This window comes from Phascolarctos cinereus, unplaced genomic scaffold (genome assembly GCF_003287225.1).
Source record: "Phascolarctos cinereus isolate Bilbo 61053 unplaced genomic scaffold, phaCin_HiC Scaffold_4;HRSCAF=312, whole genome shotgun sequence".
Lineage (NCBI taxonomy): Eukaryota > Metazoa > Chordata > Mammalia > Diprotodontia > Phascolarctidae > Phascolarctos > Phascolarctos cinereus.
Genome location: NW_027555847.1, coordinates 10,529,892 through 10,553,025, shown reverse-complemented (window position 1 = coordinate 10,553,025; position 23,134 = coordinate 10,529,892). Strand labels below are relative to the sequence as shown.

The window sequence follows — 23,134 nt, the reverse complement described above, 5'->3', positions numbered from 1 at the left end:
TTGGCCCTTCTCTGCTGTGAAAGCTACTCTGAAAAGATCACTGGGCTCCTGAGGTGGGCAGCTTTGAGCCTGGGAGCTCTTCTGGAGGGCGCTCATAACTGGTTCAGGAGGAATGTCTTCAGTGCTGGAAATGACTCACTCTGGGTGCCTTAAAGAAAAGGGAGTTCCCTATCCTGGGGAGAGTGCTGGGCTGGCCCTCAGGAGACTTGGGGCTGTCTGGTCCCTGCTCTGCCCCTAGATCACACTGCCTTCTGTGACCATAGAATGCCCAAATCAGGATGGGAAGAGACGTATTTTAGCTGGGCACCCCCTGGGACGGCCTCCCAGTACAAGCCGCCCTCTTTGATCCTTAGGAGGCCTGCCTCTGATGGCTTCTCCCCACTGCTTCTGGCTTTGCCCACAGGCCTCCTTTTGCAGGAGCCTCCCCTGCCCCCAGCCCCTCGGTGCTCGGTCCCACCTCACCCCTCGGACACCACGCTCAGTGGATCAGTTGACCCTCTGGTTGTTTGCATGTTGTCTCCCCCTTCAGACTGAGCTCCTCGAGGGCAGGGGCTGTCTTTGCCTTTCTTTGTTTCCCCAGCACTTAGCCTAGTGCCTGGCACATAGTAGGTGCTTCCTAAAGGCTTGTTGACCCACTAAGTCAAACAAGACGAGGCTAATTCCTCTTCCGTGTGACAGCCCTTTGTGTCCTTGAGGCTTGCTGCCAGGGTCCCTGGCTCCTCATCTCCAGACCACATATCCCCATTTCTTCCAGCTGGTCCTCCTCTAGCATTGTCCCCTGTCCCCTCCCCCATCATCTCACCAGCCTGTCTCGGGATGCAGAAGCTCATCGGTGTCCTTCTAGACGTCGTCCCCAGAATCAAACCCAGCACTTCAGATAGACGCACTGGGGCTGCGGTCACCTGCTTTCTTCTCAGCCCTGTGTCCTATTCATGCCGCCTTCTATTGGGCAAGCTTTTTTCCTGCCATGTCAGACTCATGAATCAGACTGAGGGTTTAGTCTGTTACCCAGTCATCTGGTCTGTGACAAATTGTCCTGCCTCCCCCCTCCCATCTTATCCTTGCGCCTTTGACTTTTGTAATTGAAATGCTGGACTTTGCGTTAATCCTCATTGCCGTGGATTGTGGTCTGTGTGGCCCCTGGGTGTAGCCTTGAATTTGGGGGTGTTGGGGCTCTGCCGTCTGCTGAGCCTGCTACACGTCCCCTCTTTTCTTCATCTGCGCCTCTGATCACAGGGTCATTCTGGGCTTCCTTCAAGTCACTGGGTATTAAGAAAGGTTCTCTATGAGCCTTCGCTTCCTTGTCTAACTTTTGCAAAGGTTTTCATGGGCATCGCCTCATCGGAGTCTCCCCGAGGCCACGGAGTAGCTGTTGCCAGTGTTCTTACCCGCACTTTACACTTGAAGAAAATGAGGCACAGGACTTTCCCAGGGGCACAGATAGAGTAAATGTTAGCAGCAGGATTTGAACGGAGGCCTCCTTCTGCTCTCTCTTGTTGTCTCTTCTCACTGCCTCAACTTCTCCCACCCCCTTTTTTTACTCAATTTTTTTCAAGCTGTAAATAAAACTTTTTTTATACCACTTTCACTGTCCAATGCCCTGCCCTTCCCACCCCCTCCCAATTCATCTGTGTAACATAAAAAGTCCTCTTAAGCAAAATAAATGAGCATTTGGGCTGTCTCCCTTCTCACACGTCTCAGCTCCTCCTGGACTAGATATCATTCCTTGATGGAAGCTGTTTCTCTGAGGTTGCCAACTGTCTTTTAGAGTCTAAATCTGAAATCTCTCAGGCTCTTCTCGGTCTCTCTTGCTGACCTCTGTAACATCCAGATCTGTCCACCACCCTGTCCTCCTGGTTTCTCTCTCCATACCAGGCTTTCATGGTGCCGCTTTCTTCTGGTTCTCTGCTACCAGTTTGACTTCCCTCTCCTTTACTGGATCATCATTCTTGCTCCACTCCTAAGCCCCAGGTAGCCCCCAGAGCTCTGCCCAGGCCTTTTCTGTCTCTGCCCCCCTCCCCTCCCCCCTTGGTGAGCTCATCTGTTGCCATGGGTTCAGTTATCTCTAGGCTGATGACTCCCGGATCTGCATATGGAGCCCTTGTGTCTGCTGAGCTCCTGTTCTCTATCTCCAACATCCTCCCCCTAAGCCCAGCTTTCCTTCAAACTGATATTTCTCTTAAGGACGCCATCCTCCTTCCATTTATCCAAGTTTGCTACGTGAGTGTCAGCTTTGATTTTTTTTTTTGCCCTCTCTCTTGTCCAGGAAGCTGATTCTTATTATTTCTGCTTCTGCAATCTCTCTCAGATTCATCCTCTTGTGGGACTGTGGGGTCATGGATTTAGAGTTGTTAGGAACCGTAGACATGTGGAAATTGAGGTGAAGGGACTTGCCCAGGATCATAGCTCTACGTGTCTGAGGTAGGATTCGAACCTAGCATTCTGTGCACTATGGCACTCTCTCCCCTGCACCCCCAGTGGCTTTTCTCTGTACTCACAGCCCCTACCTAATTCAGGCCTTCACTCTTCCCATGCAATGCGTAGTCAGCTCCCAACTGGATGACTGATTCCAGTCTCTCTTCTGCATCCCCTCTTTAACATAGCTGCTAAAGTAATCTTGCCGCTGCGCAGATCTGGCCGTGCCACTTCCCTGCTCGAGAATCTTTGGTAGCTGCCTATTGCCTCTAGGATGAAATGCAAACGCCTCAGGTGGGTACCAGCCCTCCTCCACAGGCTGAGGACCTGTTCCCGCCCCGCACAGATGCTGTGCCCTGTCCTTGCTGGTCTCCTTCCAGCCTGGAGCCATGAGCTCCTTCCCTCATCAATCCCATTGCTGCCGCCTCCTCCTAGAAGACTTTGTTAACACCCTGAGTTATCGTACCTGCTCCTGACTCAGACTATCATGTGGTTGTGTTGAAATACAGATTGCTGCTGCAGAAACTAACCCCACTAGGAAGAGAAACTTCTTTGGGGAAAGAGCTTCTCTTTGCACTTAGTAGGCTTGTTGGATCAGAGGAGGGAGCTGACACTGTTGAGGTCTACATCATCTTTATTTTCCAATAACATTTTATAAATCTAGACACATTAAAGCTTGCTGAAAGCTACTAATTTTGTTGTTTTCTGTTCCTAGCTTTACTTTTACATTTCTAGGCAAAAGAGAGTGCATCTCTTCGCTTCTCAGTGACTTCATCTGTTGAGATAATTACCCTGTCCTTTGCCTCTTTGATAATTCATAGTGTGGGTAAATTTGGAAAAAAACCAACTCTTTGGTGCTTTCGAAAGGCAGGCGGATGTCTGTATTAATAACTGTTCACTTGGATGTTGAAGGGGAAATAAATATTAATCTATGGTGATTCAGACCCAGATTTGGAAGGAGCTAAAATGTGCAAATCTGTGATCTTACTGAGTGGGAATTGTCGGGCTTGATATTTCTTAACATTAGTCATCACCCCAGTTTTACTGTGAATGGCTGGCTGTTGAAATTAGTAAGGGCTCCCAGATATAAGGCAATGCTAGGTGACATGATGCACTAGGCTCGTCCTTCACGAAAGCCCTCATTCAGGTGGGATAGACATCCACATCTCCATGTTGCTGAGGGGGCTGAGAAGGGGAGAGCCACATCATCTCAGATTCCCTGCTCCTTAAAAACCCAGTGTACCCTGGAAGCAGGTACAACGGGGAAGGGCGGATTGTCTTGCAGGCTGTTGGGTTAAGGAAAGGTTTGTTGTTTTCAGGGGAAAGTTCATTCCCATCTGGTTGGGTGCCTTGGGAATGAGAACGTAAGCTATTGATCATAAGAATATGAGCGGAACCAAAGGGATGGCACAAGAGTTCTACATGTGTGCGTGTGCATGTGCGTGTGTTTCACCCTCATTAGCTCTTTTGGTTTGTGGAAGTCTCGCACATAAGCAGATGCCAACGTGATATGATGTGAATTTTGGAGGCCTAAGGCCTGCCTCTCTTCAGGGTTCAGGGTTGGAGCAGCTCTAAGTTCGGGAATCCAGTGGTCATTAATGTCACATCCTAAGCACCGAAAGAGCCAGAAACTTAGTCCTGGCCTCTGACTGTCTTTGTGCTTGTTCAAGAGCCACTAATGCCACTGATAGCGTGGATGCTTGGGGAGGCATGGCTGTACAAGGGTCATGAGAGGAAGTTGTACTCCTGGCCTAGCCTTGGGGAGCCCAGGGTGAACACCCACCACAGGATAAGAAAGCAGAGGAGGCCTCGGATGGGGGCGTGCCTGTGGGTACACTGTGAAAAGCACGGGTATGAGATGTGTTTCAGATGGAGGCAGGGTAGGGGCTGTCATTTTAGTGTTTGGTGGTCTTGTATCCTGTCCTGGTTCGATGGTGTTCTGACCTCCTGTCCTTCCTCCGAGGCAGCTTGCTAGGCCCATCCACACCTTCTCATCCCAGGTGCTGATTGTCTCTGTCTTTATAAAACTCCTCTGAAGAGGGACCCCCTCCCCCCCAACACACACACATTTTATAGATACTAGGGCCACCCTTGGGCTGTCCAGCCCTCACTCCCTATCCTTGCTTTGTGGTTGATGAGACCTCTCCAAGATGCTGCCGCCCTGGCTCTGCCTCGCCACCCCAAGGCCTGGGACTCTTCAGCTGACTCTTCAAGACAGTGTTCAGATAATAGGGAGGTGTATATACAGAAAGTCAGGGCAGGAAAGGAGAAACGTTTGCCACCCACGTGGAAACCACTTTAGGTGACTAGACTTAGGCAACCATGATTTAAGGAAAGCTTTTCCTTTCACAATTTTTTCAGCAGATCTGTATATTGGGGAAGACCTGAAATGTGTGTTCTAATAGCTTTTGTCCTCATGTCTTCTTTGTGGGTCCTGAACCCCCCAATTCCTCTCCTGCAGGCCACTCCTATTAGACGTGACCCCTCTGCTGCATTTGACACTGCTACCCCCTCTCCCCCTTTTCTCCTCAGTATGTCCTCTTTCCTGTCTGATGCTGTTTCTGTCTCCTTCACTGGCACCACCTCCTCCTCCCCCAATTAGGGTTGCTCCCCTAGGCTTGTCCTGGACCCTCGCCATATCTTCTCTCATGTGGTGACCCCATCAGCTCCCGGGGCTTTGTTAATTATCTCTGTGCAGGTGACCCACAGATCTATATGTCCAGCCCCATTCTCTCCTGGGCCACCAACCGTCCATTTGACATTGCAGCCTGCATGTCCAGGGGACATCTCAGACTCATCAAGTCCAAAACAGAGCTCCTCTTTCCCCTCAAGCCCTTTCCCACTTCTGTGGAAGGCACCACCATCCTTCCAGTCACCATCTTGGGCTCATCCTCACTCACTCCTCATATCCAATTGAGCCAGAGCTTCTCATTTTGGCATCTAGCTTCTCTTGTCTGTTCCCATCTCACCTTCTGCAGTCAGGCCCTCATCTCGTTGCTCTTCCTGCCTCAGATTTCTCTATGCTATTCATCTGCCAGAAAGCCAGGAAAACACTCCCCCTAAAACACAGATCTGGCCATGATACTCCTGCTCGATCCACTCTTGGGATTCCAGGTGACCTTTTTTTTGCTGATGGAGTCATTTCAATCGTGTCTGACTCTCCGTGATCCCATTTGGGGTTTTCTTGGCAAAGATATTGGAGTGGTTTGCCATTTCCTTCTCCCGCTCATTTTATAGATGAGGAAACTGAGGCAAACAAGATTAAGTGACTTGTCCAGGATCACACAGTAAGTATCTGAGGCGATGTCCTCAACTCTGCTCAGCCCTCAACATACAGAAACATTCTCTTTCTGGGACTTGACAGAGGGACCTAGAAGGGATCATCATGGTCATCTGGTCTAACTCCCTTATTTTATAGATAAAGAAACTTGGGCCTTGCGTGGTCTGTGATTTGTCGCGGGTCTTAGCGCCCCTAAGAGACAGAGCACGGGGACAGCCTCCCCCAGGTTCAGCCTTCTTGCCTCCTTGAACAGTTCAGTTACCAGGAGGAAAACTGTCCTTTTGTCACTGTTTGGTCTGTTTTCTCTTGGTGTTTTTAATAGATAAGATGTAATTTGTTGGAAACAATTGTTGCTTTATCTCAGGTAAAAAGGGTGTCCATCCTTGTGTTAATACAGGCTCCTGTCTTGACTGATTAAAAGCCACTGGCTGAGTAGGTCTGTGGTTATGGTACATTAGACATGTGTCGTTTGCCCCCATCTGCTCCTGAATGTCACTTTCTACAGTTTAAAACATGTGTGAAAGTCAGTATTTAAATACATAAATGCAGTACGCACATATAGTGTGTATGTGTATGTGAAGGGAGATTTTTCCATCCTTTCCAAAAGAAAAGCTGCCACTGTCCTCCCCTTTCTGTCACAGATAAGCATGTTTTAAACAAGAAACAGGTTTCCAAGAGCCCTCCATAAACACGTGAAGGCTTTGTGGACGGAAGTGTTCCCTGGAGAAAATGTTTTGTTTCTGGATGGCTTGTTATTATTATCTTAGCATATTGATCTTTAGCTAATTTTGCAGAAGAAAATCAGAAGCTAAATCAAATAAAATGGAAAAGGGAAATCATCGTTAGACTTACCTCTGGAAGTCTGTGTGAAGGGCTCCTCCGTTTCCATTTCGGCTACAACTCTTCCTTTGTATCTGAGATCTGGCTTTCCATGGATAAGGTTTGTAATCAAAATTAGTTCCTCGGTAGGGTCAGGGAGACTCATTTACCTGGTGTTGAAAATGCAGGTGCCAGCCGGAAAGTTTGTCCAGAAGGGCCACAGAATGGTGTGTTTTCTTGTTTCTTGGCTCGTCCTTTCCCAGTTCAAGGGCAGGACAGTCAGAAATGCCGAGAGAAGTGGCCCTCGGTGTTGGCAGGAACCTCCAGACCTAAGAGCAGCACAGGCTGCTGCTGAATTCCCCCAGGTGCACGTGTGAGCTCTGTCTCCAGGCAGAACCTCTGCGGGCCTCGGCTCAGGTCTCAGAGAAAAAAAAAGGCAAGCCAAGCAAGCTGAGCCATGGCGTTCTGTCACCTTGGCGAGGTGTTAGGAGAGTGCGTCTGAGCTGAAGGAAGGCCGTCCTCCGTCAGCAGCGGACACACTGATGTCGTCTGTCTGGCTCTTTAACGGGCTGTGTGGCGACTGCATTAGTCCAGCCTTCAGGGCCAAGATAAGGCAGGAGCCTGACAGTGGTCACCTCAGTTAATGGGAAGATGGGAAAGCGCCATCAGCACATGAGGGTCATTGAGCCCGGCTGGGGGGTTTTCAGTCAGATGTTGCTGCTGGTTTATTGTAAGAAGGTCTTCTTGAATGCCTGCTTTGTTATCTCTGAATTCATTATCATTTCAAAATATTAAAAGTAGATTCCCTTCCTTATTTCCCATCAAAAATTCTTGATCCTTTCATGCAGAGTTCTTACCCTTTTTTGGTGTCCTGGGCCCCTTTAGCAATCTGGAGAAACCTGTGGACTCTTCTCAGCATCATGTTTTTAAATGAATAAAATAAAAGCATGGGGTTACAAAGGAAAGCCACTCAACACAAGTTCATAAATGCCAGGTTAAGACACCTGCTTTAGGGAGATTTGTGGTGTTGGGGAATGGGCACTCCATGTGATCCTGTGTTTCCATCCAAAACCATTTCAGTGGTATTTGGGGCTACTTTATGGTAGGATCTGAGATCAGCATTTATTTCTTACTGCGCTCATCAAGAATGCATTTCGTTTTAGTTTTGCTCTTTTTGAATTTACTGATTTTAGAGCCTGTGAGGTCTAGTCTTTCTACTTGCTTTTGATAGATTTTTGTTTTTAAGAACGTGTAATGAAACCTGTTGTCAAATGACAGTGACAAGAAGCGGCAGTTGTAGGAAAAAAGACATTGAAGGGGCAGAATCGGCTCAAGGACTCAGCCACAGCTCACACTGGTCCGTGGTTTTTGTTGCCTGTCTCATGCTAGTCTTGCTTTGACGGGCAGCGTCAGAGATAGATGGGCTGCTGATCGAGGCTCGGTGCCTTCATTTTAGATGGGAGGGAGGAGTTCTCAGAGCCACTACCCAGAAGACGTGGCTGGTCAGGGACAGAACGGACTCTCAAGCTTTCTGCCACGCGGGGCTACCTGTGAAAGAACGCAGTGGATTCAAGCGCTTAGTCTGCCACTGCATAGCCCCCTCTGTCTGCCCAGTAAACAAATCAAACAGTCTTCCAGACTTAGAACTTAGCCCTCCCTCCTTTTTTTAAGTGATTTGTTTATTTTTAGTTTTCAGCATTTACTTCCACAAGATTTTGAGTTCCACGTTTTTCCCCATCTCTCCCCTCCCCCCATCCCAGGACAGCGTGCATTCTGGATACCCCTTCCCCCAATCTGCCATCCCTTCTATCACCCCTCACCCTTCTCTTATCCCCTTCCCCCTTCTGTTTTCCTATTGGGCAGGATAGATTTCTGTACCCCTCTGCCTGTATATCTTATTTCCCAGTTGCATATAAAAACAATTTTTAACATTAGTTTTTTAAAACTTTGAGTTCCAAATTCACTCCCTTCCTCCCTCCCCACCCACCCTCATTGAGAAGGCAAGCAGTTGGATATAGTTTATACATGTGAAACCATGCAAAACATTTCCATGATAGTCATGTTGTGAAAGTCTAACCATATTTCCCTCTATCCTATCCTGCCCCCTGGTTTTTCTGTTCTCTGAACTTAGGCCTCTTTGCCACTGGATATGTAAGTACCCCTTACCTCTCTCCAGCTGCCCAAGTATTTTACTGGCTACTAGCTCGTTTACCAGCCTCTCCTGCGCTTGGTTTCAGGCCACCCTTTTCTGTCAGTCCATTCCACTCAACAGACATTTAGTAAATATGTCTTCCCAGGAATCAGGCCCACCCTTATTATCCTTCTTCTGGCTGGGTGGGATCACTAGTGCTGCTTATTGACTCTTCCTCTAACGTGGTCACCACAGTGGGTCCAGAGACTCTGACCAGCCCCAGTCTTCTGCTCCTGCAGGGGCAGGCTTACTGCCATGATGTCTATTCCACTTTGTAGGCATATCTATGATCCAGAAGGTTCTTCTTGTGTTTAGTCTAAATATATTTGCTTACAATTTAAAGCCATTTTGTGAGATCATAGATATGGTGGTGTAAGAAATCTTTCAGGCCATTAAAACCAAACTTCTCATTTTATAGAAGAGGATATTGAGGCCCAAGAAGTCAAGTGACTTGCCTAGGGTCACACACCTAGTAAATGCCCAAGTTGGGATTTGAACCCAAATCTTCCAGACACCAGGACCTGTGTTTTATCCACTCTACCAAAATGCCTCTAGTTCTTTTCTCTATGTAAGTCAAACAGCGTCCTTATGTTCACAATTGAAAATCACTTGTCAGACTAATATAGAAAAGGCTCTATCGTAGTGATCCCTGTTCCTCATTCAGAGCATCTCCAGTGAATTTCAAGGTCATTTGGATTTGACTCAGTGCTTCTGTTAGCATTTATTAAGTGTCTGCTTTGTGACCAGCATTGTGCTAAATAAAGGAAGAAACCTTTTCAGCTCCAAAATCTCTCCTTCATCCCTCGAGAAGGCAAGAAGCACCATGCTCATTACACATATGAAATTGTGCAGAATATGTTTCCACATTAGCCATGTTCTGGGGAATAAAAAGAAGGAGGAAAAATGTGCTTCATCTTCACTCTGAGCCCATCTGTTCTCTCTCTGGAGGTGGATAGCATTTTTCATTATGTGTCTTTTAGAATTGAGGTGGATCATTGTATTGGTCAGAGCAGCAGAGGTTTTCACTCTTGATCATTGTTACAATGTTGCTATTACTGCATGGATTGTTCTCCTGGTTCTGCTTACTTAACTGCATCAGTCAGTATAAATCTCCGAAGGTTTTTCTGAAACCATCCCCCTCATTATTTCATATAACACAATAGTATAATAATATTCCATCACAACTTGATCAGCCATTCACCAATTGATGGCATCCCTTCAGTTTCTTTTTTCTTTGATATCTTTGGGATACAGACCTAGTAGTGGTATTGCTGGGTCAAAGGGTATGCACAGTTTTATAGCCCTTTGGGTGTAGTTCCTCATTGTTCTCCAGAATGGGTAGATCAGTTCACAACTCCACCAACGGTACATCAGTGTCCCGCCTTTCCTATATCCCCCTCTAGCATTTATCATATTCTTTTTCTGTCCTGTTAGCCAATCTGATGGGTATGAGGTGGTGCCTCAGAATTGTTTTCATTTGCATTTCTCTAATTATTAGTGATTTAGAGCATTTTTTCATGTAGCTATAGATAGCTTTGATTTCTCCTTCTGATAACTGCCTGTTCCTTGACTGTTTATCAGTCATTAAAGAATACTTTAAACAAGTTTTTGCAGAGCAATTATCATCGATGAGCTCCTTGGAGCCCCAGTAGGTGGGTTCTCTTGGTAATGTTGTCCCTGTTTCACAGAAGAGGAAACCGAGAGTCAGAGAAGTTTAGGTACATGCCCAAGCTCACAGCTGGAAAGTGTTTCTCAGACAGGTTGTGAACCAGAGCTCTCCTGACTCACTTTCTCCCTGGTTACCCTGCTGCTCAGTGTCAGCCCAAGTCCATGTACTGGTGCTTACAATTTTACAGAGGATGATGGCTTGTGGGTGGCGAGTGCCCCAAGGTGGGGCAGGGTGGGGAGGGAGGGAATAAGCATTTATGTAGTGCCTGCTCTTCCAGGAGATATGCTAAGTACTTTATGGATGTCACATCCTTTAATCAGTGGTGTAGTACAGAAAGCCCTGATGGTGGAAGCAAGAAACCTGGGGCATTGTCCTGGCCCTGGGGCCTTGGAAACTACAGAGCATTGGCTAGAGTCAGAAAGCTTCACTTTCCTGGATGTCTCAGTTTTTCCTCACTTGTAAAATGAGAGGTTTAGACTCATTTTAGCCTGTGGGGTCCCTTCTGGTTTGGAATTTATGATCCTATGATCTTTACCTCTCCATGCCTCAGCTTTTTTCATCCAAAAAAATGGGAATGATACTTATTGGGAAGGAAGGAGTCCCAGGGAAGATTTGTATGAACTGATGCCAAGTGAAAATTGAAGAACAATTTACTTGGTGACATTGACCTAAAGGAAAACCATGTGGAGAGACAGCAGAGCTTTTTCAGCCCAGTGACCAGTCCTGACTTGAGAGGACTTTGTTTTGCTTGTCTGGGCTTATTTGCTATAAGGAAGGTTGGGATTGGGGTATGGGGGTAATTTGGGAAGTAATGGTGGTGTACAGAATGAAAAGAGCCTCCAGAACACATTTAAAGAAAAACCGGGGGGACAAGGGGGAGTGCAGATTCAGCCGAATGGACGAATGCAAGGTGGTGCCGCTTTCCATCCTCCCCACCCAACACACACACACACACACACACACACACACACACACACACACACACTCTCTCTCTCTCTCTCTCTCTCTCTCACTGCCCTCCAGCTGTTTTTGTTTTGTTTTGTTTGAGGTTTTTTGGGTACTTTTGTTCTGACTCCGTATGCCCAATGCCCACCCCATGAACCTTCCCTTTTAATAGGAAAGAACAGGCAGGCCAACCAGCACTGGCATCTTTCACGGCCTGCTGCGGGACAGGGAGGTGTTTTCCCCGTCTTCTCTGGGGTCAGGATTGGTCATCTTTGTACTTATTGGTGTGCTTTGGTGATTTACATCGTGGAGTCATTGTGTCCACTGGGTGCTTAATCCACTCATTCATAGTTTCCAGCCATACTTCACGTGCTCCATGCTCCAGCCAGTGTGCACCTACTGTGTCCTGATGGTCATGTGCCGCGTGTGCCTCATCTGTAAAGTGCGCTGTTGGCCTTAGCCTCTGAGGTCCCTTCCTCCTCTGCCTCTGGGCTCCTGTGACTGTCCCAGGCTTGAGCCTGTGTGGATGTTGTTATTTGGAAGTCTCCTCTTCAGGGTCCCCTGCAAGGGCTCCGTGAAGCCCCATTTCCCTCCTCCAACCAGAAGGCCGCTCCCTTCTCTTGTTTCTCAGAACTCTTTATCTGGATGTCTCTTGCAGTAACTCATGTTTCTTTTTACCATAGTTGTTTTTGTACCTGACCTTTCCCCATCTGAGTATAATTTTCTTAAGAGCAGGACCTGGGTCACCTCTATCTTTATGTTATTTATTGCCTCTTAGTAAGTTCCTCGTGCATATAGTAGGGTCTTAATAACTTCTTTATATAATTGCATTATGTAAAGAAATGTCCCCGGAGGAGTTTCAACTGGAAGATGCCACTTGTTGGCAGAATATTGTGCCCTCATAGCCCGACAAGGTAGCAAGGAGACCCTGTCCTTCGTGGGCTTTAGTTATCTGTTGGCTTGTCTGCGTTTTCTCATAAGTGACATTGATTGACTTCCTGGTAACTCCCTCTGACTCGCTGCCGAGCTCAGGAAGTGAAGCTTTGGACACGTTGGCAGACGGGTTGGATTTTGGCAAGCGTAGCTGAACCTCTGCAGAGCCCTTTCTGGCAGAATGGAGTGTGACTCTTATCATTCCCCCCATTAAGCTCTCATTTCAAGTTGCTTATCTTCCTTTCTTCAGCAAACAGGCTTCTGAAAAAGCTTTTTAGGGGCGTCAGGTGGTGGGAAAGGGTTTCTTGATAACATGGACACAGTCCCTTTGTGGTGATGCTTCTGTTTCTGCAGAAGGAGAAAAAATGGCCAAAATGAAGACAAAGTGTCATGACAAGTTGTCAGCTGTGATTGAATTATTTTGATGATCAATATTTAATTCTTTCTTTAAAGTTCCTCATGAAAACATTTAATTGCTCTGTCACAAAAAATATGTGTCCTGTTCATCCTGACAAATTCTGCATCTGAAACTTTCATCAAGTTACATTGATGGGCCCAGACATAGGAAACCTTGGAGAAAACACCAGCTTAGGACTTGTTCTTTGTGGCCTCAACTGAATTTTGAACGGAGTGGTGCAGTCAGTGAATCAATATTCAGCTGGGTTGGAGGGAGTTTAGGAGAACTGGGGGTTTTGTTTATTTGAAATATTTCCCCAAAACCCCTTTTCTGAAGACTACAATGAACATAAGCTCTGACCTATCAACCAATAGAGTAGAAATAAAAGTTCCCTTGGAGTATGAGATTTTCTTTTCGATTTTTTTTCCTTCAGTTACTTGTTCAGATCATGTGGACAGTGCTCAGAAATGATGGGATCATTGATTGGGGTTACCCTATAAAGTGTCAGGGTAACTATTGGGCCTGTGCTTCAAGGAGATGGGCGGAGGGTGGGGAAGATAGAGGAAAAGGATCCATCTATACCCAAAAAAACCCCCAACATTCTAGGTATAGCAGCTTTTTTGTGGTGGCAAAGAACTGGAAATTAAAAAGGATGCCCATCAGTTGGGAGTGACTACACAAACTATGGCAGGTGAAAGTAATGGAATATTTTGGGCTGGAAGAAATTATGAAACACGTGGTTTCAGAGAAAGCCGAAAGACTCTCTGAATTGGTGCCGAAGGAAATGATCCAGCCAGGAGAACACTTCATCCAGTAACAGCCACATTGTAAAGATGAACGGTTGTGAAAGAATCAACGGCTCCAGAGGACCAATGAAGGAAGCTGTCCCATCCCTCGCAGACGTGACGGACGCCATATGCAGAATAAGTTTTGTATTTCAGATAAATGAAAAGTTTCAGATGTCCTTCCCCAAAGTCTTGGGCTAATTTGGAGCTTTGATAATGTCAGTAGTACAAATGCTACAAAAATGAAAAAGGCAACGTCTGAAAGTTTAATGATTTGAAATTTTAAAATTTTTGATGTGTTTCCTATTAAAATCCTATAATTTTTGAGTTTTGGAAACACTTTGATCAGCTGCTGGTCAGTTGCCACAAGGCTTGTATGTGTAACCCTAGACTTCAGACTATCTGAGGATTTTGATGTATCCATGCGGTTTGGTGTGACTGTGCTGCAGACCCTCTAAGGGAGGTCGAGCCGGTGACCAGAGCGGCTGGGCAGAGGGCTTCCACCAGCAACAGCAGGGCGCTCTGCCTTGTTGAAATTAGAACGAAAGTGTTATTCTTCAAAATTTCCAAAGTTGCAAAAGTATAAAATAAATTTAAATGAACTTTCAAGTGATGGATTTGATAAGTTTGTGCTGAGACTTGGCACACTAGACATGTATACATCCCTCCGTGTGGTGTGTGTGTGTGTGTGTGTGTGTGTGTACACACAACACCTATACACATATATATGTTGTCCAGTTCTTTAGTCATGTCCTACTCTTCATGGCCCCATATGGGTTTTCTTGGCAAAGATCCTGAAGTAGCTTGCCATTTACTTCTCCAGTGGATTAAGGCAGATAGAGGTGAAGTGACTTGCCTGGGGTCACATGCCTAGTGACTGTCTGAGGCCAGATTTGCACTCAGGTCTTCCTGACTCCTGGCCTGGTGCTCCATCCACTGAGCCATCCAGCTGCCTGCCTCATTTGTGAGAGTGTGTGTGTGTGTGTGATTGCCTGCCCCTTCAGGGTGGAAGAAAAAGTGGGACAAAACTCTTGTAAAAACCATTCATATTCAAGCAAAACAAATTCTGCATCGGCCATATCCAAAAGAGTATGTCTCATTCTGCATGTGGAGTCCATCACTTCTGTCAGGAGGTGGGATAGCTCTTCATCATTGGTCTTCCAGCGTTATGGGTGGTCATTGATCAGAAAGTGCAGAGCGGGATTCTAGAAATGGCCTGAGCAGAAAATACAACCCCAGCTCTGGCATTCGGACTGCAGCAAGGCTATGTCAGTCTGGGTGCCCCAGGTAGGAGGAGCTATTTTAATAGCCCCGGAAAAGACTTATTGATCAGAGCTATTAAGTCTTTCATGATTGAGAGAGTGTATGTGTACACATAGATATACACACAAACATCATAAAAACGTGGCTCTTTTTTTGCTTTTTGGTGAAGCAGTTGGGGTTAAATGACTTGCCCAGGGTGACACAGTCTGAGGCCAGATCTGAACCCCAGTCCTCCTGACTCCAAGGCCAGAGCTCTATCCACTGTGCCACCTCGCTGCCCCTAAAACGCGTCTCTCATGGTACATTGGTATAAGACAATTGATTGAGCCTGGGTTTGATGCAGATGTTTCTTCCTGCCTGGCTTAGCTGTGTGGATCATGTGACAGTTGGAAGACATGCACTGCTGGGACATTTGCTGCCGTGAGCCTGGTTGTGTGTTCTCGGCATCCAGAGGCTGCCTCTGTAGAGCTGGCGAGAAGGAGAGCGCAAAGGCGATGTGGAATCAGTCAGTGGATGTTTGTGAAAGCACCTACTATGTGCCAGGCACTGGAAGCCTGTGAGTTTGGGTTGATAGACTTTATTAAGAAACAAAACTTGTTACACAGCTTACTGTTTCAAAGGATCTTTTTTTTTATTATTGTAATTTGCAGATGAGAACTTTCCAGAACAAGTCTAGTGCCGTTAAAACAGTTCCTCTTAACCGAGGGCATCCAGCCTGCGGCTGTAGTGCTGAGATGAGCTTGCCGCAGCCCTGCCTCCGGGCTGCGGTCGTATTTTCTGCTTAGGCCATTTCTCGAATCCTCTTTTGCACTTTCTGTGCTTGCACTGGTTTTTTCCCCCCACATTCTGTGCAGTGCAGCGGATGGAGGTCTGGCCTTGCAGCCAAGATGACCTGGGTTCAAATCCTGCCTCTGACACAAACTGGCTGGGCGGCCCTGGGCAAGTCACCTACCTTCTCGGAAGGTGCTGCCCTGCTTTCCTCAAGGAAGTTCTCTCACCTAGGAGGTTGTTAAATCAAGAAATCCCAGATCCATTTCCCAGTTCTCAGTCTGTACGATACCTAGCAAATTTTTGTTAAGGAATTACTAAATTTTATTCACAAATTTTCTGTTTCATTAATCATTTTACCTGAAATTTTAAGTGCAAAATATAAAATATCAGTTAAAACTCATAAAACCGAGCTGCAGTGGACAAAGTTACACTTTGAGAGACAAAGGCATCTCTCATGTGCACTGCCACTGCTCCATCTGTAGAAGATGAGTTGTAATCCGTTCTTTGAAACTCCCCAGGGCTGGCCCCGTAGGGCCTGGGCAGGCGAGGACAAGGGCCTACCTTTCCGAGCTGCCAGCGCCAGTGGGGGCAGGGAAGGGGAAACACCTACATTGAAATGATGTTCTGCTTGGTTGGTCCGTAACTACAGCTCAGCTCAGCTCTCCCACTCCCCCCTCCCTACCACAGCATGCAAAAAACGGGGAGAAATCATCAGGTGCAGTTTTTACCCAGGAGTCCTTTCCCCTGTCATTGGCCTTTTGCCCCTCCTCTGACCGTTACATTTCCAAAATCATTTCTATGATCTTTCAAATAACATGAATGATTTTTTTTTACCACACAGCAATAAACTGTAATGGCCTGTTTTCATCTTCAGCCATAAAATTTATGAGAAATCCTTTGTCACAGGTGCTGTGGTTCTTGGGACAAGGAGCGTCTCTCCCGAGCTTTGGTTTGTTGGAAATGATTCTACTCCAAGTTGGAGGCAGTTTTCAGGGGTTCCAATGCTTTTCTGTCCTATTGGTTGTTGAAAACGTATCAATTAGTAATGTGTACCACTTAATGACTTTTCCTGTGAATGTTGGCCATCTCAATTCTGACAGGTGTTTTTTCATGGGCAAACTTAGTTCTGTTGAGGTTTAGAGGTGCTGGGACCCAAAATCACAACATGTGGGTCCTATCCAAATGAATTCAACCCAAACTTTCAGCCAAACATAAGGTTTATTAGAACATCCAGCATATTGGCCAGACTCCTAAGGAATCTAAGCATTTGAATCGTTAATGCAAATAGGCCAGCTCTTAAGACTCTGAGTCCTTGGCTAGACTCTTAAGAATCTCAGCACCTTAATGGAGACAAGGTGAATTTTATATACAGAAAGACTGCATATGTCCAGGACTGGCCAAGGACTTTGGGGAGACTGGAGGAGGAGTCTAAGGAGGATCTGGATGGGAGTGGCCAGTAAGCTGGGGTGAACAGAACACCAGGGACCTGGACCACGTGGTCAAGGGAGAATGGAGACTGGGATTAAGGGTAGGAAGTGGCCAGGGGCAATTGGGAGGTAACAGGCCAGAATTGGGAGATTGGGTATAGCCACAATGAAAGGCCAGTTGATAGGATTGTATCTTCAGGTGACCAGAGATTTGGCCATGTGGGAAAGTCCAGGGTTTTTCCTTTCAGGGATTCAGATCCCATCCCCATGAGTTCTCTACCAATCCACGTGTAGGGTTGACAGTGTCTTCCAAGTTACTTTTTGATGGTCATGGGTTGCTTTGATCTGTCCATTGATTCCTGATCATTTGTGAAGTTCTTTTTCTCATTTTAATTTTTTTTTTTATTTTTCAAGTGTCAATTTACAGTATCTGGTTTTATGACAAGAATGACTGTCACCGCATAGCCAAACTCATGGCCAAGTAAGTATCCCCCTTTTAATTCCACAGCTGTCTGACTAATCTATGAGAAATGAATGTTTTCCCTACTGTCCCTTTCTCCCAGGAAGATGCTTTGGACCATGGTTCTGTTTACAGCAGGTTTATTTGGGAATTGGTGGCTTGAGCTAGAGGATTACAAAGGAAACCTGTTGTATTCAAGTAAAGTTACCAACATATTTTATAAAGAAAAAGGAAAAAAAAAACAAGTCCATGGACTCCAGGTTAAGAACCCCGGCCCTAGAAACTCTTACAAAATGATGGTCATCTTCCAAGCCTGGCTCATAAAGGCATGTTATTTTTTTGTTTTGGTTTGGTTTTTTTAGGCAATTGGGGTTAAGTGGCTTGCCCAGGGTCACACAGCTAGTACAGGTCAAGTGTTTGGTCTGAGGCCAGATTTGAACTCAGGTCCTCCTGACTTCAGGGCTAGAGCTCTATCCACTGCACCACCTACCTGCCCCCCATAAAGGCACATTTTAACTGACAGTAATCGTGATGCTTGGGGCAGCTAGGTGGCACAGTAGATAGAGCACTGGCCTTGGAGTCAGGAGGACCTGAGTTCAAATCTGGCCTCAGACACATAACACTTACGAGCTGTGTGACCCTGGGCAAGTCACTTAACCTCACCGCCTAGCCAAAAAAAAAAAAAATCCTGACTTTGCTGGCATTTCCCGAAGCACTTTATTTAAATGATCTCCTTTTGTTCTCACAACTAGCCTATGAGTTCAACATTCGGTATCCTGCCTTTTTCTCTTTGTCTTGTGACTAGAATGAATCTGAGTCCTGGGTCCCAGGCACAGAAGGAATGAGTTGGTTGCCCGCTTCCTGGGCGCAGGCCTCTGGGTCAGACCTGTCCTCCACCTCCCCATCCCCTTCTCTGGGGCTCTTGCTTCCTGCCCAGCCCTGGCTGTCTGCTGACATCTGTCTTCCCCCACCCCCAGTTGCAAATGACTTCGCACTAATGCATGAATGACCGGTGCCATCTCAGTCCCAAAGTTATTCGCATTTTTAGGAGTGACTTTTTGTAAGGGTCTGGGAGGTTTCTTGCTTAAGAGACCCAGATGAAAAGTTGCACACGGAAAGCCCAGTGCTCTAGAGGGAGCCATCAGCTGCTGGCTTCCCTGGCCCTGCCCCTGCAAGTAGTCAGCAAGTCAGAGGGGGTTCATTTAAAGATGGGAGGCAGCTCCTCCTTATCGCTGCCACGTCTCCTCTCCAAGGATTCACGGGCAGCCTTGCTTTTTGTTTGTCTGTTGAGACTGTGAGCCGCTGCAAAGCAACTGCCTGTAATGCTGGCCTGGGCCACCCCTGTGAGTCCTTGAAGGCGGAGATTGTGGGGAGGCAAGGGAGGCCACAGACCTATGGGAAGTGCGAAAGATCCGCGTGCGTGTCAAGCAGGGCCTGTGCGTGTGGTGGGCCACCAGTGCATCTGTCTGCAGGAGAAGTGGCTGCTGCCCTGCGTCCCACACTTCCCAGCTTTCCTCTGGGGCCAAGTGAGCCACAGGAGTGTAGGCAGAGTGGAGTGGACTGGGTGTGGCTAGAGATGCAGCAACACTAGAGCAGGCCACCACAGGGGGCACCACATTGCGTGGAGGGAGCGCTGGGCCTAGACAGGGTAACCTCAAGCAAGTCATGTTTGTCTCAGTTTCTTCCTCTGTAAAATGGGGATAATAAGAGCACCAGCCCTCAGGCTCGTTGTGAAGAGAACAGCCCCCATGCCTTCCTTCTCTGGCCCCATGCATGGCTTCCTGCCTAGCTCCTCGCGGCCAGGAGTGCACAGCCTGCTTGGGTGCCTGTTCAAAGCAGTGATGACGACGAAGCATAACGTCAGACCGACTGCGTCTTCCTGCACGCACGGCTCTGTGATGCCAAGGACCCGAGCATTTCCAAAAATTAAGTTGAATGTGCAGCCTCTGGGAGAGTGAAGCAAGACTTAGGTGGGTAGCATAAGGACCCTGTGTCTCCACACCAACAAGGCTGTCGGGGCCAGGACAGTGAAAATCACCTCTTGTCATTTTGGTAGCTGCAGGAGAGGAAAAATTTCTTGAAATAGGAAACCATTTGTTCCAAGATCTTTAATAAAATGAAAAACCTTTCCCAATTTATCTGTTCCTGGACCCACATTCAACTTAATTTTTGGAAATGCTCGGGTCCTTGGCATCACAGAGCCGTGCGTGCAGGAAGACGCAGTTGGTCTGACGTTATGCTTGGTCATCATCACTGCTTTGAACGGGCACCCAAGCAGGCTGTGCGCTCCTGGCCATGAGGAGCTAGGCAGGAAGCCATGCATGGGGCCAGAGAAGGAAGGCATGGGGCTGTTCTCTTGACCATTTTTGTCCCTCGTAGGAGAAGATGTAATCGGTTCATCTGACCTCCTAATGGAGGAATCCTGCGTGTAAGGTCATACAGTCATTTCTTGGCCCCATCAGATCATAGAGTTAGAAGGAACCTCAGAAGCTGTGAAGTCCAGCTGATAGGGAAACAACCTGGCCCACAATTGGTCCTCCAGCCTTTGCTAGAGGACCTGCAGGGAAGAGGAAATGCCTCTTCTCCCACCATGGGCAGTAGGTTTTCCATTCAGTACTTGGATCTGTGATCTCCTTCAGTCCAGTCCTAATTTGTATCAGGCAGTAGGCCGACACATACGTAAACTCAGCAGCTCCACTCTCAGGGGTTCTCCATTCCCTCTGCCTGGGCAGGTTGCATCCCATCCGCATTATCTCATCCTGGGCCTTTTTTTTCTTCCCATGAAGCCTCTGTATCCGACGCACTGAGCTTGGGGAGACCTTCCTTTAGTCCCTTGGGTAAAATGTGTCAATGGCAGTGAATGCCTTGGACCCTCTATGTACCCTGTCACGTGTTCCCGGCACAATGGGCCACTTCCTTTTTTCCATCATTTGTTTTCTGACTGGGGTTCCTTATAGGTTTTGATATAGTACTTTATCAATAACAATAAATGCTAGCCTCTATGGCACTTTGAAGGTTTGTAAAACACTTTACATCTATTTTCTCATTTGATCCTGACAACAACTATGTGTAGATACTATTATGACCCCCACTTTATAGATGAGATAACTGAGCCTGAGGAAGGCTAAGTAAGTGATTCACTCAGGGCTGTGCAGCTAGTCAGTGTCTGAGGTAGATTCAAACTCTTAAGGAGTAATGCTGATTGCCAGCGAACTCACCCTTTTCTCGATTGCTTCATCTTCAAGCTAGAGCTCCATGAGATGGTTCTGTCTCAGGTTCTCTGCTCCTCCCCCCCCCCCGAGCAGCGTCTCCTGCCCCAGACTCCTCGTTTACAAGTAACAGTAAACACAAGCAGAGTTCAAAGGGGTCATGGAGCCTGCCCAGGCCCTCTCCCTATCCTCTAGATTATATCTTGTAGCAAATAAGCCCACTGACAATTTTCTGTCCGCCTTGCCTCGGGAAGCCCCTTAGCCAGCTCGGTACACCTCAGTCATTCCTCTCTATCTGTCCAACTCTGCAGACTGCCCATTGGGCCAGGATCGCATGGTGATATGATGAAAACCCATGTGCATCTCCAATGGAATATGGCTCAGACTTATCCCAGAGTTTAAAATCCTTCTCCATCCTTCCATCTGGCTCTTCAGCTCCAAGAGCCGTGAGTCAGCAGGGAGGGGTTCCCCCAGGAGATTGACGTGGGCCTAGAGAAGAGCCCTGGCCTGGCCAGGCAGCCTCGTCTGGACGTCAGCAGGTGCAAGAGTCCTCTTCCTGTTAGGAGGAGAACACTGAGAGCTTTTAGGCTTCGCTTTGCTTGAAATGCCCATGACTGTTGTCAGGGGTTGGGGTATAACCCAGATGCTGCCCACCCCTTTTCTTTTTCTTTCTGGAAAACTTTTTTCTCCATTTCATTCTGTGCAAGCCTGTCGTTGTTGGGTACGCAAGTCGTTCTTCTGAACAACTGGTGTGGGAGGGGGCCGGGGGGGTGTATTATTGTTTGTTATTTAGTTTACTACAGAGTGTTTCACGTTTCCCCTTCGTCTCCACTGATCCTGTCTAAATTCAGGATTACTGCTGCCGGTGCACATTGTCTGGCTTGCTTTCAGATCCTTCTGGTGAAAAGAATGCACATAAGTGGAAAGTTTCACATATGTGTTTATTGCTTACTCCTTAAAAAAATAGCACACATGTCAGTTCTGTGTTTATAGCTTACCAAATGTGAAATGGGTTTGCATCATTCTAAATGGATTGGCTGGTTAGACTTGTCTCCTTCCAAGGTTTGTGCCTCCAAGATGTTCTAAGGGCAGATTATATGGCTGACAAACACTTTTAAATTCTTGTTTTTAGAGTGGTGGAGCAGGAAACCCAGAGGTGCCAGCAGGCTGCTAGTGACAGGCAGAGCCCCAGCCGAGCCAATGGACACCGCGAAAAGAGACCCATGGACATCCTAGAGATGCTGAGTAAAGCCAAGGATGAGTATGAGCGTGTAAGTTGGGTGGGCTGGATGGGCTTGGAAAGAGGAGAAGGAAAGCAAAAAAGAGCCAAGGGGCCTCTGGGGGTTTTATTCGCAACATACGTGTTTCTACATATACAGATGTTCTCTTCCCTGAAAATAATACATTCTTTCCTCAAATTAATTATAACACCCCCTATAACCAGTGTCTTGTTTATTTTAAATACAAAATTGTTTTATTTTTAAACTGTTATTTTGTGCCAATAAGAAAGTTTTGTGGTGTGCTCATCAGACTTCTGTAATTTTTATCTTTTGGATTTTTAAGAAAGTTTTGTGGTGTGCTCATCAGACTTCTGTAATTTTTATCTTTTGGATTTTAAGACACAACAGAAATAATTTGCCTGTAAGAAAAACTGTAATTGGAGTCTACCATTACTAGCCACAAATGATAGTAGCTTAAAGATCCTTGGGATTTAAAATTGTTTATTCAAAGAACATTTTAAAACTTCTGTTTTAAAAGCTACAATCGTAGGTCCTTTTGTGGTCCCATGGAGCTGGGTGGTACAGACCATGGGTGATGCAATGGGAAATTTGACATTTCTCTCAGTGATGATTGGCGTGCATGGGAGGGCATCGTCTCCCACGTGCTCAGGAGCTTTGTGCTCTTTAACATAACAGCTGGCATCTCTGCAGCCCTGGGAGACTTGAAAAGCTTCACATGCTTGATCTTTTGATCTTCACAAGCATCCTGTGAGATCGGTGCTCTCTTTATCCCAGTTTTACCAGCATGGAAACTCAGAAAAGTAACTTGGCAGCTAATAAAGGTCTGAGTCTGGATCTGAATTCTTGTCTTCCTGGTGCCATATAGCTCTAACCACTGGACCACCTGGCCAGGCAAAGGACTATGGGCCTCTTCATGCTCTCCCCCTTTGTCCCGAGCCCCTAGTCCTGTGTGACGGCTACTCTTGGGGCCTGGGAGAGTCTTTCACTCGCGGACAGTTGTATCTGACAGCTAGCTTTGGCTTTGGGGACATGCTGCTGGTTTGCTTCCCACTGTGGTAACAATTAAAGGCTTTGCAGCTTCAAGTGGACTATATTGGAATTAAACCCAGAGACTCATTTCTAGAGTGGAATGTAGCATTCTCTCTGTCCCTTTCTGTGTTGTGCCGTGACTTAACTGAGCTTTCCTGCACGTTGAAAAGGGTAAAGAAGAGGGGCAGCTAGGTGGTGCAGTAGAGAGAGCACCAGCCCTATAGTCAGGAGGACCTGAGTTCAAACCCGGCCTCAGACCAAACACTAGACACTTACTGGCTGTGTGACCCTGGGCAAGTC

The 23,134-nt window shown here is 46.9% G+C and overlaps 1 protein-coding gene across 1 annotated transcript in view; it reads left to right on the top strand.

Annotated features, from left to right (window-relative positions):
* The window catches only part of DCP1A (decapping mRNA 1A), a 48,242-nt gene that overhangs the window by 5,982 nt on the left and 19,126 nt on the right, over positions 1-23,134 (top strand). The window contains exons 4-5 of the mRNA XM_020970596.2: positions 17,310-17,376; positions 21,697-21,835. Of these exons, the coding sequence (XP_020826255.1) occupies positions 17,310-17,376; positions 21,697-21,835 (206 nt within the window). The remainder of the gene's footprint in view (positions 1-17,309; positions 17,377-21,696; positions 21,836-23,134) is intronic.